This window comes from Idiotropiscis lumnitzeri, chromosome 6, assembly GCF_059441095.1.
Source record: "Idiotropiscis lumnitzeri isolate Australia: NSW breed Sydney's pygmy pipehorse chromosome 6, RoL_Ilum_1.0, whole genome shotgun sequence".
Classification (NCBI taxonomy): domain Eukaryota; kingdom Metazoa; phylum Chordata; class Actinopteri; order Syngnathiformes; family Syngnathidae; genus Idiotropiscis; species Idiotropiscis lumnitzeri.
In genome coordinates, this window is record NC_142396.1 from 5,920,592 (window position 1) to 5,937,762 (window position 17,171).

Genomic DNA, 17,171 nt, shown 5'->3' on the forward strand with positions numbered 1-17,171 from the left:
GATTTTCGAACGGTCGCCAGTTCCGACTTTCGGGTGCGTTGATTCCGCATAGCGCTGCCCCCTCACAAGCCGCGTTCATCGCCTTCAGCGTAAGGCCAGCGAGAAGGCTCAATGTCACAAACGATCGCAACTGTCTGTCAAAACTGAGAGCTCATCGACTTTGACAGAAGAGATGCCCACACGATAGAAAGAAGAGTGCGAGCTACTGGTATTGTGAAACATGGCTGGCAACACGAGTTAGCTGATTGGAAAAAAAACATACAACACATAAAATACAACACTAGGATATAATATGAGATCAATGTGGAGAATATGTTTTTTTCTTGGTTGTGGTACCTGGTTGTAGAGTGCGCACACATGCAGGGCTGTGTTCCCGGAAGCGTTTTGGGCGCTCATGTCCGCTCCGTAGAACAGAAGATGTTCCAGGTGCTGCACGTGGCCATAGCGGCATGACTGCAAGTAGAGGAATTAATGAAAGTCTGCTTTACAAAGTAGCTGAACAAGATAACCAAATTGGGCATGATTTAATAAGATCCCAAATAGTGGGCGCTAATTACTCCAGCAGATTTCAGCAGAATTGGCAACAGGTGTAAAAGTCTTTTGCGCTTCAGATAACTTGATGGTTTTCACCATTAAAATTTTGAGAGAGCACTGCAAGAATAAAATGAAATTTGAAGTGTCAGTGGAAGAGGCAAAAAAACTGAATGCTGAGCTACAGAAAAGAAACCTATTGCTTCAAGAATTTTGAGTAAGACAGCAAGCTTATAAAAGCCATGTTTTGTTTGATTGATTCTCTCTCCCCCGAATTACTTTTTTTTTTTCTGACTTTTTATACGAGTGGAGAAGATCCACTCTCCCTGTCTTCTCGAATCTTGCTTGTACTAGTGATAGACAGATTATCGGCCAGGCCGATTATTATTATTTGGCATTTTGCAGGTTAGCAGCATCTGCCTTTTTTTTTTTTTTACTTTTAAGGCCGATAAATTAAAAGCTGGTTTATTTTGGCTCGCTGCAGCACAATTTTCTCTCTCTCTCGGCTGTGCTGGTGGCCCTGCGTGCAGAAGCAGATTGGCCCGCCCACAGCACCATCGGATTGGTTCCTTGTGCAGTGGGTAGCAACCAATCAGCAGTAAGCTGCCTGTTTGCTTTTTCACCTCGAGTCACACGCACTACGGGAGGCAACAGGAAACAGACTTTGCCGAAATTTCAATAAATATCAATAGAGTACAACTCACGACAAATAGAAAACTATTTACCGAAGTAAACTTTAAAGAGATGTTTGTTTTCATTGAACTATAAGCAGCTGAGGTTGGGAGCTTTGTGGATTTTTATTAGACTTTTAAAACTAAGTTTTCTATTTTCTAAAAAAGCGTTAACATATTGTAAAGTTATTTTAGAAACATGTGCTTAAAGGCTAAACTAAAGCAATGAATTTCGGCTCACTGCGCGTGGTGAATTGATATATTTGCGTGCCCGTGGTTGGAAGATCATCTTCCACATCTGTGAATGTGAGTAATCAGGTTTGCACCCATTCCCGTCACAAAACAAGCCCATGCGGTCAAGAATTTGCAAACAGCGCCGGCACGTTTGTCACCTGGTGTATCTCCTGCCAGCCGTTCTCGTCCACGCAGCCGACCTGCGCATGGTCGTGCAGCAGCAGCTCGCAGCAGTAAGGGTCTCCCCCCACCATCGAGCTGTGGTAGAGGGGAGTTAGCCCCCGACTGTCCTTGTAGTCAGGAGATGCGCCCAAGTCTAACAGCGTCTAAAAAGTATGGGGGGAAAAAATGTGGACACACGCTTGTAATGAGAAGAAAAATGTAAAGTGACCGACAACTTTACGGTGCATTTAAAATAGTGATATTTGATTCTGGGGTATCAATACTACGTCATATCAGATAATGACAAAATAAATCTCAATATCGGTATTTCACGCTACTGTATCGATAATGTAACAATAATAATAATTTAAAAATGCTGAAATGAACCTATAAAAACATTTTAATGATAGAATTCATGTGAAAGCAGGTTGGGGATATTTTGAAGGGCCACGTTTTGCTTTTCCACTCCAGAATGCTATTCATGTTTCTTTCATGTGATTGTTAAATTCCTTTCAAAGACGTTCATCCATTATCGCACCACAATGGAAACCGCAGTGAAAAAGCTTGTCCACATCCTCTGCCCAAAACAACAAAAAAGAGAGTAAATAACCTATTGTAGTAGTAAAAAAAAAAAAAAAAATGTTTTGCAATTCAATGACGAGTCATGCAAGTGATCTGAGTCAGCGTAGACGGACGCCGTACGAGAGCCGTCAGTAAATGTCACATCATTCAGAGATGACGCGCGAAGCTTCATACGGAGGAAAATTGCTCAAGCACACTCCAGCGGAGGAGATTGCCCGCTCGCAAAACCCTGTTCTGCCAAATTGGCGCAGCGAGCCTATTGTTGGGGAGAAATGAATGAAAGCGATGAGTCACCCTTTCTGCTGCCATTAAAGTGAGAGTTCATGGCGAGGGATACGTTCCAGACCAACTCGCCAGTCGCTACAGAGGCATCCTAGAATATACTTTTTGAAATGGAAAGCTTGACCATTTACACAGTAAAACCGATCCAGACTTATTAAAACAAGATCTGTCATTCTAATATTTTATTTCGCTTTGCAGTAATCGGCAATACTGTGGCAAATAGTCAACCAGGGCCGGGTCTAGGCAGGGGCAAGAGGGGAATCAGCCCCCCCCCCCCCAAATAAATGTTGTGCCCCCCACCAACTAAACCACCCAAAATATATTATATTCCACATATTTTTTATTCTCTCAAGCCTCGCTCCTCCTTTACTGTGTTAATGACTCGCTTGCCCCCTCAAATATAGAATGTATCAAGATGTTTATTGTGTCACGTTTCCCGACTCTGCTCCATCGTCTTGTTTTCACTCGGCTCACCGTATCGGCCTGCAGCCGGTTCACTGTGAGGGATAGCTGTCTGCAGTGAGGGTCGAGGCCGGAACCGTATCGAGATAGGCGGGGGACTGACCGGCAAAAATGGGTCAAGTACCCAGATTTGCGTATACCGAGCAATACGATTTGTGGCTGCCTCCTCATACTTGCCCCGTTTAAATGTTCAACTTTAGAACCCTCTAAGCAACGGCTATTGAAACACAACCGGTGGAGCAATACATGTAGACAGTGAGTGACGTCGGCGAAGCTGCATGAGAAAATCTAGAAATGAGCTGTGGCTGACAGCTGCTCCTACATGAGTGCGTTCATTGAGTTTATATTTTACTGTTCCCCCGGCATTAAGGAAATGGCTAAAAAAAAAAACTGATTTCTACAACAATACCCTCCTCCCAAAAGTCTTTGCGAGGAAACACTGTATTGTGTGTGCATGCTTGTCACTCACAATGAGCGCCGTGTGGTTCTTGCTGCGCACCGCCTTGTGCAGTGAGGTGATGCCGTCTTTTGTTCTGAAGTCCAGATGAGCGCCGCCGCTCTTCAGCACCTTGATGAGTTCCGCACATCCTTCCAGCTGCACCGCCAGCGTTAGGGGGCATTCTAAATCACGCAGGCACAAGGACGCACATAAAAATAACATCTTTGTCACTTTGTTCCTCAGAGGACAACTACTAAAAAAATGGCCTATTTCTTGGCCCTTCTAGAAAGTACTTTATGGCAGTTAGACTAAAAGCCGGTAGTTCTCAAACTTACAAGTACAGTGGTGCCTTAAGATAAAAATTTAGTTTAGAATGCTTGTACTGTAAATTAGGGTTTGGAGTTCAGGGGTGCAAAGAAAACATTTTTGCCACATTTTTTTATATTGCCCCGCCTCCAGATATGCACGCTTTGGCCACCTGAGGGCAGGACATTATAAACATATGGAAATAAATGGAGCTGGTCAAAACTCTCCAGTAAGCTGCAGTAAATACTCTCTTCATCACTGTTGATAAAGACTACGTGCCTGTGAGTATTGTTCTATTCCAGTACCTGTCTACATGTGCTGCTCCACTACTTGTGTTCAAAGATGTTTTGCTTGAAGGGTTATAATACCGATGCTCTTTGTTTGGCCATCTATGGAATTTCCCATGATGTGTTGGCATTAAACATCTTATACATTTTTAAAAACAAACAGTTCTTAAGAGATTAAATGCAAATGTGTTGGTATAAAAGTAAAATACAACAGAACTGTACTATGGTCGTCATGGAAACGAGGAGCCAAAATAATGCAAAACTGCCCTGTGAGGCATCTTAACAGCTGCGAGATTAACTACGTCCTGTGGGCCCCTTCCCGCTTGAGAGACTTACAGGTCACCAAGCATGCAAATTTTCAGGCATGGACAAACATTTGGAATTAAAATGAGGAGATTAGGAAAGAGATCAAGCTATCTTTATTCAAGGCATCTTTTGCTAAATTGAATGATTGACATCTCTGACCACAACACCCGGACACGGTTCCCGGCCTTCTAAATACTTGTTACACAATAAATGTAACTATAAAAATGCAAAAGAATAAATACTAAGATGCAGGCTGTGAGCGTAACGCCATGTACAAGCCCGGCAGCGGACGATTACCACGGGAAATTGGCTAATAACTATGCTAAAGTTTTCATTTTTATCCTAAAATCTATAAACTACAATCGGGGGAGGGGGGGGATTTTAGCCAAAATTACAATCCTGGTGGATTAATGCATTTTTAATGTTATATTTAATATTTTTCCAGCTGCTTTTTTCCATACTTCTGATTTCAAATGAAAACTTTGGCCTTGACCAATTTGGTATCCTCAAGAAAAAGGACACAAAATGAAGAGCGGTAGTGTCACATTCCTTCCGACTTCCTCACCTCCTGTGTCGGGATCGTGGAAATTGGGGTCCAAGCCTTTTTCCAGAAATCGGGAGACCTTTTCAATGCTCCTCTGCTGCACATACTCCATGAACTTCTTCAGGTTGGCCTAATGGAGGGAGACAAGGGAGCGAGGAGGGAAGAAGGGTTGTGGGTTGTGGGGGGGGGGGGGGGGCAGAAGGAAGAGACAGCTGTGATTGGCCCACGGCAGACTCGTGTGGCTGACGCCGTTTAATAATGCAGCGGCGAGATGAAAGCTTAATTCGCTGCGCTCCTCTTTGCCGGCGCGTGAAGGTTTTATGTCTCTTCTGTCATCATATCAAACAAATGGAGCGTGCGGCCGTAGATAAGCTTGCGACAAAGACAACGCGAGGGAAAAGGGCCTGGCGAGTTAACGTGGGAATAAAGTTTTATTTATGCATCCAATGTTGAAAAAATGGGCAGCATAGTCTGCTAGTTGTTAGCATGTCTACTTCAGGAAGACAAAATTGGCCATCGTGTTAATGTGAATTTTTTTCTCCATAAAGATTGGTTTTCATGATTGAGCTGTATAAAAAGCCACACTAAATCCAAATGAGACGGAAAACAAAGCAATGTTTCCCATAAGAAATGATCTAAAGCCAATTAATTTGTTACACACACCAAAAACATTAACAAAATAAATAAATTTTATGGAGAAGGGCAACCAGTCCGGAGTCTCCCCCGCCTCAGGCCTCAAAGTCAGCTGTGACAGACTTCAATTAATTGTTGTGAGGACAAGCACGAGAGAAAATGGATGGATGGATGGATGTTGGAAAAGGCAGCTCATCAACAAATACAAGCAAATCCACTTTGGTTTGACATTCATCATAGACGCAAACGCACAAACGATTCGTTCCAAATGACATTAACGTAGAAGGAAACAAAATCTTTCATTATCAAGATCAGGATGAACTGTATCATCCCATGAAGGAAATTTGTCTTGCAAATTTCCCGAAATAGCTGCAGATGCAGTCGATGTGACAATTTGAAGGAGCCAACCTGCTCCATTCAACCACACTTACCCACTTCCTCTGGGTCAAACAACATTCCTTTTCTTTTGGATGAAAAATGATATAGTTTATGAATATGAGTAATAACATCGTCGTAACATTAGCGTAAACATTTACGACTTTGAAAACCTAACATGCATGTTGTTGGAATGTGGCAGGACGATAAATTTCACGGGTGAAAAGCCAACAAAGTCCAGTTTCAGTAGAGATTCAAACCCAGATCTCCTGACTGTGAGGCAGACACGCTAACCAATGGTGAAGCCTCGAACCGCGATGCCACTGTGTTGCTGTTACTGAACAAATATTTATTTTACAATTAACTGAACTTTCACAACTCATGTATTCTCGCTGGAGGCTTGCAGTTGCAGCCATTACATAACTTTGCCGGAACACACACACACACGCACATGCGCTGCGCTTCACACACACACACACGCAACACACACTCACACAATGAGCGAGAATCGATAAAGCGCTCACCTTGTGCAGCATCATATATTTCACGCACTTCCTCTCCTTAATTCCACTTCACGCAAGCTGCTTTTTTCTTCACGCTGAGTCCCGCCTGCCTGCCTCTACACGCCGGTACCCCCCCTCATCCTCATCCTCCCCACCACACACACCCCTCTGCCCCCCCCTCACTGACACGCCGCCACGAGCCGCTGCCGCCGCTGAATGCTACTCTCACCATCTCCGGGCGAGTGAGAGAAATACGCTCTCGTGCCCCCCCTTCCCTCTTCCTCCCCCCTGCTGCTATCTTCAGATGTTGGCAGATGCAGTTGTTATGGCGATGGGATACAAAGACAGCTTGCGAGTGGAGAGAGTGCAACTGTGGCGGTCTTTGTGAACGCAGTGCAGCGGGGGTTCACGGGTTTTACAACAGTTTTGACCTATGACGTTTTGCCGGTTGCGGACAGCGTGCAACCAACTGGTGTCGCCCTTTCAGTGTGCAAGCGAACTGCAAGCTCACTTGGAGAAGCTTTACGGTGTCACACAGCGGGAAGACAAAATGTAAGCAATTCATGGCAAGTTACTCGAATGGATGTTTCGATGTAGTCCTCAATTGTGGCGAGATGTCATGAAACTGTTTTTCACCATTTCAGTTCTCATGACTATTTGAATTGTTGGGGAATCTGAGTGCAAACGCGACATGCAGTTAGCAAGCTAGCAAGCCCAATTCAGCATCACTTTGAGAGAGACCGCTTGCATTAGAGTGCCTCGTCGTGGGCCCGTGAGTGTGCGCATGTCACAGAGAGAAGGCGGAGGAGCGAGTGAAATCTTTGGGGAGGGAACTCTGACATGACCGCCAGCGTGACGACAGGAGCTTTGAGCTAGCGTGATTGCTTTAAAGTCGCTGTCGCAGTGTGGAAATATTCCTGCCTCAGGAGGCTTTAAGCACATTTCTTATCATGACTCAAACATGTTACGCATAGGCATAAAAATGCTGGAAAAAGCAGCATCCGTAACAGTGTTTGATTGACAGTTAAGCGGAGCTTGGATTTAGCACATGCAGCAGGCATGCCTTGACAATTTGAGAGCAGAGAGAAAGGCTTGACTTTTGACGATTTTCAAGCCTCATCGCTATTTAGTTCTTTTGACTTTCATTTTATTTTCGCTTTACATGATCTTTAACTGATTCAAACCCGAGGAGTGGCATGGAATGAGATCCAAAGAGAGATGCAGAGCCGACAGACAACTTGATGACATGATGTCTGCAGCTTATGGCTAAAAGAAGGGAGGGATGCCAAGTCAGCGTTTTTTTTTTTTTTTTAAATGCCACATTACGAGGAGCAATCTGTGTGGCATATGCATCCTAGAAGCAGCCAAAACAAAGCATTAGCAAACACCGGCGGTGGGTTACGAGTTACAGCTGCACCTGCACATCACTTACAAACAGAGCAAGTGAGCAAAGCAAAAAGAGAGACGCATTATTATAAAGACATCATCACTCTCGATGCGATCCACGAGAATGTGACTAATGCATCACTGTACTTTCATTCAGTATTAGTAAATGATAACTACATAAATCCCCAGTAAGAAAGGATTGATGAATGTACTATTTTGATTTCATTAAATGTGAAATTACTTTTTGGTTGCGGTGAATGGCATTTGTTTGTCAAAAAATGTTATGGAGTAAGAATGTAACGATATCGGCGATATCGTGATATTAAAATCGCCACGATATCGTTGTCGTCATGACACGATATTAAGAGCAGCAAGTTGTTTTCCATTTGTGCTCACGTGAACAAAACTGCTCTAACCGATTGAAGGTCCCTAAAAGAAAAATATTACTTTTCGCCCGCTTCAGCCGAACACAGCATTGTGAACTACATCGACCATGACACTTTGCTACACAGGAAGTTGAAGGCAGTAAAAACGAAGCGTGGCATCAATCGGGCGCTGTAATGCGACGGCGGCCTGGGAGTCAAGTGAGCGCCGAGAACGGGAGCAAGAAATGGACGAGTGCCAGAGCAGCAGCTGTATTAAACAAACAAAAAAAATGATTTAAAAAAAATAAAAAAATAAAGCTTATTATTGCTTACTGTTGCTTCAGGGGGTGGGAAACATCGAACATGCAATACCGTGTATGGCATTATTGCACTGGAGAACAAATCAATGTTTTATTAGCAGCCTTTGACCGTTTTGCTGTGTACTCACTTCAATGAGCCCCTGGTGGGGAAATAACTTGCTAATAGTCACAAACGCGGCCGAATCTCTAATTCCGCCTCTAAAGTGGCAAATAATTGAGATTCACAAGCGCTGTCATGCCTGAAAATGGATTTACTGGGAATCTGGCTTTTTTTTTTTTGTCATTTGGAGTAAAGAATGTTACAAAATAAGATTATTGCGCTTTTGATTATTTTTACATTTTACTATTGAAAGTTTTTTTTTTTACACTTGTTTGACAATTGATAAAATGTTACTTAAAAATGCGGTGGTGGTGTGTTCCCGAAATTGGTGCTACTCAATCGCCGCTGGTTGACGCGTTGAGCATGCTCACTCAACCGCGCGCGCTGATTCGCTTTTTGGCTTTGACATGATCGTGTTTCTGTCTTCACCCAGCCTGGCTTCCAAGTTTCTGGGTGGAGAAACACTCAGTGGGTGGAATTGTGTACATCCGTATTGTGTCAGCTTGGAAAGGTTTGGTGACAGACACATTTTGGGCAAATTGGCAGCTGACACATTTCCTTGGTTGGGTTGGCACATACTCCAAGATCCGACGATCTGCACACACATTCTTTAAGTCCATCTTACATAACATTGCCCCTGTAAAATGTAGCCTCCTGCTTCCCAAAACTACTCTTCACTTTTACCTTTTGAGCAGAGCTGGCTTTGATAGTTTATTTTGGTCGCTGCGACACAATTTTGCACAGATGGCTGCGAATGGCCACATATCTCGTGAAAAATATCTTATGAAGGCAAATTGCAAACCCTGAAGTCTGTTCTCTTCCACATACTTTTTTTTATATGGTGGATGTTTCCTAACACAATGAAGCAACATAAAACATACACAGATTAAAAAAAAATGTAAAAGATGGATTTCCACTGCATGGTTTAAGTGACCCATTTGAGATTTTTTTTTCTGGGGTGGGTGAATTGGCATGGCTGGAATATGCAAAAACAGAAGGCATGGAATAGGATTATCTTCAGATATGGATAAAAATCGGATACATGCCAATTTGAGAGCGGCGTGAAATTTCCGGAGTGTGTTTTTTGTTTGAGAAATATTGGTCAACATCCTTTTACCTTTTGTGAATCAGAGATGCAAGTCAACTTCGGATTCTGACTCTGCCCTCATTTTTTCTCAAGCTCATCAGTTTTTCGTTATATAATAATAATAATAATAATAACAATAATAATAATAATAATAAACATAATAATAATAATAATTATATATTCAGTAATAGGCCATGTATACTGCCAATTACGGCCTTGTTTTTAATGTATTGATTCAATGCATTTTAAGAGTTTTTAAAGATCTGTAGCAACCCTGTCCTCAGTAGGTTGTCTTTATATTTGTCGTTTTTTGCAGAGAATAAAGAATATATGTCTATGAGTATTATTGTATCAACTGTCTACATGTGTTGCTCCACTGTTTGTGCCCAAGTATCCGGCCCGTTGCAGAAAGATGTTTTGACTTAACCCACTTGTGTCCCTTTGCCTTGTCGAAATGCAAATGATAAAAAAAAAAATAAACAAATAAATACAATTCTCCCTTATGTTGAAATAGGCCAAACGTTGAGCGCTCACTAAAATTGAAAGAGTGCTCATTAAAGGGCTTTACGATGGTTGTTGGGACCCAACGGCCAATGGGGGTAATCTGCTCCCCTCAGAGGCATTTACTTTTTTTGTTTATTTTTTTTTCTACTCAATTCCGAGTTGAATACGGGCCAGTGCATTCATGCTTCGCATATGTGTGATGCACATACGCTAAGTGTGTCAAACACTCGCGCTGGCCTATATTGACACTCATAACCAGGACGGCCGCTTCGCCTCTGGTGCCTCGCAGCTGGCCGGCACGGGTGAGTAATCATTGGCGACGATGCTCGTGTAGACGTTTTCACCGTGATGGCACATGTGCGGTACATCGGGGTGGCAAAAACTCTGACGGCACCAATTTGGGTTATATGTAGCAACACAGCGCCAAACACAACAAGTTCTTTAGCATCATTTTCCAGTTTCTGCCACCCGGAAGTAACCTTCCGCCTGTTGACAAACAATCCAAAAACGTCGTTACGGACACTGTTGCGAGGCGCGCATCCAAAATATGAGCGCAGGAGAACGGACATGCTGCTTCAAGATGCACCAAGACAGACTAAATATTTGGGGAAGAAAATCTCAGGATTTGAGTGTGAGCCCACAAATACACAAAGGCCTGCTGTCAAGCCAGCAAGAAGGATCGAGGCTACGATTACGCAACAACCATCTGACCAAAGTTTTTGGGGAAAAATATGCCCCAAAGTTTTGTGAGGGCCCCCACACAATGAGGGAAACCAAGATAATTGCATATTGCTCTTTCACTGCGTCCTGGACTCCAGTTGACCAACACAATCCAAACCAAATATCTGTCATTGTACCAAGCCACGCCCACAGTGGCGCAGCCCACCCACTAGCAAATCCACTAGCCTGCACTCGTCTATGCAATTACCAACACCGGACTAACACCAATCTGGCGCCACATTGCTTTACAGGATTAACAAAAATAGATCCCATACAAGTCATAAACACAAACACAAAATGAGTACACTTGCAAGGAGCAGCTGTAGTCCAACACTCACAGTCAGATGGTCCTGATGTCACTTCCAGACTTTATTTTTCTCCCTCAATATTCCACCTTCTTTTTGTCATGTGCCTGCACTCGCAGCTGGCAACGAGGCGCTCTACAGCGGCCACGTCAGCTTCATGACCCTGTCCGGGCAAAAATTTGGAGAAAAAAAACCAATCACACCTCCAACACAAGCAAGGGGAGAACATCCCGGCGATAGGATTGCACCACATCAAAATGACATGCTGACAATTCCATTATAACTGCTCAAGGAGACAGTCAGTGACGCCGCCCAATAAGGATGCGATTAATTACAGTTAAGTGTGTGATTAGAACTCTCATTACACGCACACACACTTATTCAACTTGTAGCTGGTTCATGGTGCTCGCACTCTTGCTCTCTCTCTTTTTCTCTCTGTTGTATGTTGCTGGCCTGAGATGGTTTTTATAATCTCCGCTAGCCATATCTAACGGGATTATATTGTAATGCTCCCTGCAGCAGTAAAGACCAATACACTCTATGGCATCTTACGGACTTCATCCCGATGAATAGGATTTACTTCGGGAGGGAAAATCTTTAACCTTTTACACATTATGGCGCCAAAACAAATCTTTTTTTTTGTAATGTGAAAGACTAAAAGCTTTAAGTACCGCTTCATACAAAAGTACTTGAAGCTACAGTGTGACATTTGGGGTCCTCATTCTCACACACACACACACACACAGATTCATAATTCATTGCACTTAAGATGAACACACTAGATGTATCATTCATGAGTGCAGAAAGAAAACATTCCCCAATGTAAAAAAAAAAGAGGGAAAAAAAGTGGTGTTCCTATGGCAACAGCATCCACAGCGTCATTAAGCATGAATGTTACATTTCAATGCAATAATGCATGTGTCTGGTGAAGACTTGGACTCAATATACTGAACAAAAATATAAATGAAAAACTTTTGTTTATGCTCCCATTTATCTCTCTCTGTCACTCTCTCTGACACACACACACACACCTTCATATTCATTATATGCTTTGCTTTTTTTTTTTTTTTTCTTTTGAGTTAACAAGCTTCAGATTCTCTCCCGCTTGAGCGGAGTGAAGGAATAATGGAGCAACGAAGGCCTTGTGAAGCGCTCACATGTTGCTGTTACAATTTCAGAAGTGCAGTATATTGAACGGGACACACTCACACACACACACACAAAATGAGAAAACTGACAAGGAACTAAGCAATAAGACTCACTCCTGCTGTCACTCTCTAGGCCACACCCCTTAAAGGCACACATCCTCTCCTCAAGAGGAAATGTTGTCTGGCTCACAACAACAAGAAGCAGAGTGCATGTGGACGCATGACTTTGCCAGCACTGACGACTCAATAAAAAAAAAAAGAAACAAAAAAAAACCGCCAACGAAGCCAGCTGAAGGAATGTTTAAGTGGTTTTGAAACAGTAACGTTCTAAAACGGCGGTACGTATACCTTGAAACCAGTAGCCGACTTATGCCTATTATTCAGCAACTAAAATATAAGAAAGCATAATGCAGTCAAAGCAAAAAAAAAAAAAAAAAGCAGCATAATAAGGTGAGCGTCACAGTGCACAATTACATAAGTAAGCTTGGCGTCCAACCTCAGTGGCTTTGCTCCTTGCGGCTCTCTCCAAACGCAGCATCACAATGCCTCCTGGGTAATCCTTTTCAAAAAGGTGCTGGAGCAATATGCTATGTATTATGTATATGTACAGTAGAGATAGGAATATTATTTTTGCCGCTATTCCTGGCAAGCCAGTAGGTAGTCCAGTGTTAGCTGGCTTGATTAAAGGCCACAACAAAGCACGGAGCCTCTTAGCCACACGGCGCCACACACTCACACAAACACACCCAGCTTACTGTATTGTATGTGTGCCCCCGCCCCCCACCCCCAAAAACACACATTCTGCTCCACTCTCTCAACTAATTCCACCCACCCCGAGTGGCCACAATGGTCGGACAGCTTTGTTGTGTCCTTTCAATCGGGCCGGTTTCGGATGCAGGCTCATTCGGCCAAAGACACGTCAACAAATTAAATATGTACGAGTTGAATATAAAGTGTGCAGCATTGCGCTGAATGATGTTTATTATTGGAGTATCCATCATCATACTGAAGGGTGGAGCTGATCTGTTGGTCCTCTTTTTGTAGTGCAGTTGGACCACAGTCACAATAAAACAATTTCTTCATATTTCACGAGTTACACGTTGGAATTATAATCATGAACAGTTTAAATGTAGATATTTTAATCAGATTTGCAACATGTCCACTTTCAATTTTGTGTAGTGCTTGTCCTCAGTTGGGAAGTGATATCTTTTAATTTGTCACCTATATGATATATTAGAGCAACTTAACAAAAGTAATAATTCCAACTAGTGACATGGTATATTTTGTGATGAATATTTTTTAAATAATATAAATATTTATTATAATTCTTCTATTATTACATTATTAAACGGCCTAAATTCTGTAGCGATAAAATACAACTACTACTACCACTCCCACCACCACGACGACGACTATTACCACGACTAATATAATAATAATGATAATTACTAGTGATTTTATGCTTACAAATGTGTGACTATTGCAATTTGTATGTATGTATTTATAATATATGTATTCTATATGAATAGTAGGGTTTTATTTAAGTAAGTAACATGGTTATTATAGGTGTTGAAGGATTGTTGTAAATGTGATAATACAAAATGTTAAAACTAAGAGAGCAAGTTATGGTGGTTAGTTGTCTAGCTAGCTAGCTAACTAAAAAATGTAGTTAGTTAGCTAGCTAGCTAGCTTACTAGCAAACTAACTAAGTAACTAACTAACTACGACTATAACTCCTCCTCCTCCGACTAGTACTACTACAAATAATAATAATAATAATAATAATATAAAATTCTAACTACTGTCCTACTATTAAATATAACAACAGTTGTTTGAATGCATTAGAATGCAGGCGACGGGGATGAGGAGAATGCGTGTTGTCATCACAATCAAGAGAAAGGAGAACGCTGAATCAGGATCGGTCAGGTGCTTTCACAAATAGACGTTTGCACACACGGGCACGGATATACACACACCCACACGCGCACCCCCACCCCTACACACACACACCTACACACACACACTTGGTCCATACAACAAATCACATGTGGCAATAAAGTCCAAAAAAAGTTATAAATGTAAGTATGTATGGTAAATGTAGGGTAAAGTTAAATGATTTATTCATTTATATACCGTGCAACAAGATATTTTTTTTTTGGAGTGCCTTAGATACACACATGAGTGAAGTTTTTTCTTTTCTTTTTTTTATGATAATCACTGCAATGACTAAGAGATTGAATGACGGCGTTTTGGATTTCAGATCAGAACAGTTTTTGAGTTAAAGATTAAGATTAGGCGATGAACTTGTCATGTCAATTGTGACGGACCGAAATGACCACACGTTGGAAGTCGGACAGGTTTATGCATCTCACACTCCAACAGAGCATGCATAGGTGAGGTATAAACAGGGTGTGCGTCAAGTGTTAAAAGAAAGCGAGATGATGTAATTTATGGAATGAAGAGCAAACGGCATACAAAAGAAGCACAAATACTCAATACGAGAGGTTGCGTGATTAATCGGGCGATACTTTCATGGGGTGAACGCAGTCCATTTTTTGCTGCACCAGCAATGAAGGACGAGAACAACATTAGGTGCAGTGCAGCAGAGGCAACACAATGGCTGGAAAATCTATGATCCACTATATTTGGACCGGGGCTACAAAGGGGGCTGCGGGCGACGCGCGGAGAACACAAGAGGACAGACGACAAAAACTACCGGCTGAAAGAGGAGCGATGTGTGTCGTCTATTTATTCAGACTGATGATTATTAGAACTCCATTGTGCTTTGTGTGCGCCTGTGGCATCTCGTTCCACGGCCATCTATTCAAACCTCCTGACCCAGAATGATCAAGTCTCATGTGAGTGGGCCGATGCGCCCAGAGCTTTATGACGTGAATTATGTGAGACCAAGTTAGGCAACAAGGCGAAGGACTTTCAAGGCCAAACATCAAGTCCTATAGCGGCTCGGATGAGGGATGATGTATCCGTGGATTGATGCATGCATGGCTGAATCTTCAGCACAGAGGTCCTCGGTATATGGCGGTGCCGACGGATAGAGGTTATGAAACTCCGGGTCGAAGAATACAAGCAGGCACACTTGGTCGACAGCATATTGACCTTTTTTTTTTTTTACGTGCTTATATATTGATGGCAGAGTGATGTCGTTTTTATGCTAATTTATACTACACTGCAATTACAGTATATATTATATTCATATTATAATGTTGTAATTATTATCTGTGGGGGGCTGGCAACCAAATCAGGGCGTACCTGGCCTAGTCCGCGAAGATATATGGGATAGGCTCTAGCACGTCCGCGACTCTCGTGAGGATAAGTGGTTTGGATAATGGAAGGATGCATATTTGTTGTATAAAAATTTCAAAAAGAAATAATGAAGAAACATTGAAAAGAAATCTAGGAATAGGTGTATGTGGGGTTCCAGTGTATTCTTTATCCTCTGTGAAGAACAAATAATATTACTTAGTGAGGTGTAAATTGTGACCGTCTCTACTATACTGCCCCCTGGTGTGCGGGGTGCACACCAGAAAGAGCCGCACAATGTCCTTTGAATTGAAGCCGAATGTGGCAATCCTGTGTAATACTTTTAAAAGAATATTTAAATGAGTTTACATATGTCTCTAAATCATATGGGTGGCACAGGACTAATTTCTATTTATTTATTTTTTTTACTCGATAATGCTGATTTTCACCTATCGCAGGTGAGTCAGCATCACATCCCCCGTGATAAATGGTCACTCCCTCCAATGGTAATCCGTCGTATCACATCAAAAGCTAGCTTTCAAACGACATTTTGATAGGCCCTGGACGGCGGCCGCTAGTCACCGGTACATTGGTATCACACTTTACAAAAAACAAACAAAAAAAAAAAGGATTTACTTTTCAGATGTGGCTGGGGTGTATCATAAAGCGCGCAAAGCCTTATTTTCCAGAGCATAGTGAACAAACAATCAATTACCTCTTTGTACTCACTCACACTCACACGCACGTACACAACTTCCCCAAACTGAAGTGACATGTTTAAACAGGATTTAAGCTTTTGTGGTGCCTTGATAGATTCCGAGTCAATTGTATTCGTAAATACTGCAAATAACACGAGGCGAAATGAACCGAATTGGACCATTTCTTCTTCCAATTTGGGCATGGGTCCTTGAGGCTCATGATAGACATCCCAAAATTTACAGCCAATCGGTGAAACTGGTGTCAAAGGCTGATTTTCTATATGTTCCCGGGGGATGAGTCCTACGGACGGAGTTTGGGGGCTTGCAAAAATTGGTGAGTTTTATGTCAAAAAGGTAATGAATTCATTAATTCAGGGGATGGAACTAATTACATTATTGTAATAATTACATATATAATTACATTTAATAATATGGTTCTTAGACAGGCATTATAATTCATGTCAATGGGCAAAATTGATTTGTTCATACACTACTAGTCAATGTTTCGACACATTGTATTGAAATAGAAATTGATCCCAAAGAATCAAACAATTTTTACCACAGTTTTTGTTTCAATTCAGGGGACATTGTGCAGCTACAGCTAACAATACAGAAACAAGGATAGGGAAGACAAAAGAAGCATCACAAGTATTAAAATATTTGAATGTGAGTATTTTTATCATAGAGTGTCTGGATACATGTGTTGCTCCACCTTATGTGCTCAAATATATCTTATGTAAAGCAGCAGGTCTCCAACTTTTGATAACAAGTACCACTCCCAATTAAAAGACCTTGTTCTCCACCTCCACGTTGACCGACACTAAAATATGAATAGGCTGAGGTTTTCATTAAAAACAAGCTGGAGAGGAACAATATTTAATTTTACTGTAAGCCATTGTCGTCTTATGAAGGGTGAACTTTAAGACTGTGGTTAGATATAGGAAAATAAAACGACTTCAT

General features: G+C 42.0%; 1 protein-coding gene across 14 annotated transcripts in view; it reads right to left on the bottom strand.

The window, feature by feature from the left end:
• Nucleotides 1-17,171, bottom strand: part of shank3a (SH3 and multiple ankyrin repeat domains 3a) — a 125,066-nt gene that overhangs the window by 64,902 nt on the left and 42,993 nt on the right. For 12 of the 14 annotated variants that reach the window (XR_015844135.1, XR_015844134.1, XR_015844136.1 and 9 more), the window contains 4 exons: nt 4,828-4,936; nt 3,394-3,545; nt 1,595-1,762; nt 337-453 (listed from right to left, as the gene is read on the bottom strand). Coding sequence is in view for 11 of the 14 variants with exons in the window: in XM_088299258.1 (XP_088155384.1) it covers nt 337-453; nt 1,595-1,762; nt 3,394-3,545; nt 4,828-4,936 (546 nt within the window). In the remaining 3 variants the exon portion in view is untranslated. Of the gene's footprint in view, nt 1-336; nt 454-1,594; nt 1,763-3,393; nt 3,546-4,827; nt 4,937-6,338; nt 6,418-11,137; nt 11,170-17,171 lie in introns of those variants that run through there. The other 2 variants (XM_088299265.1, XM_088299264.1) reach the window with 2 other exon arrangements.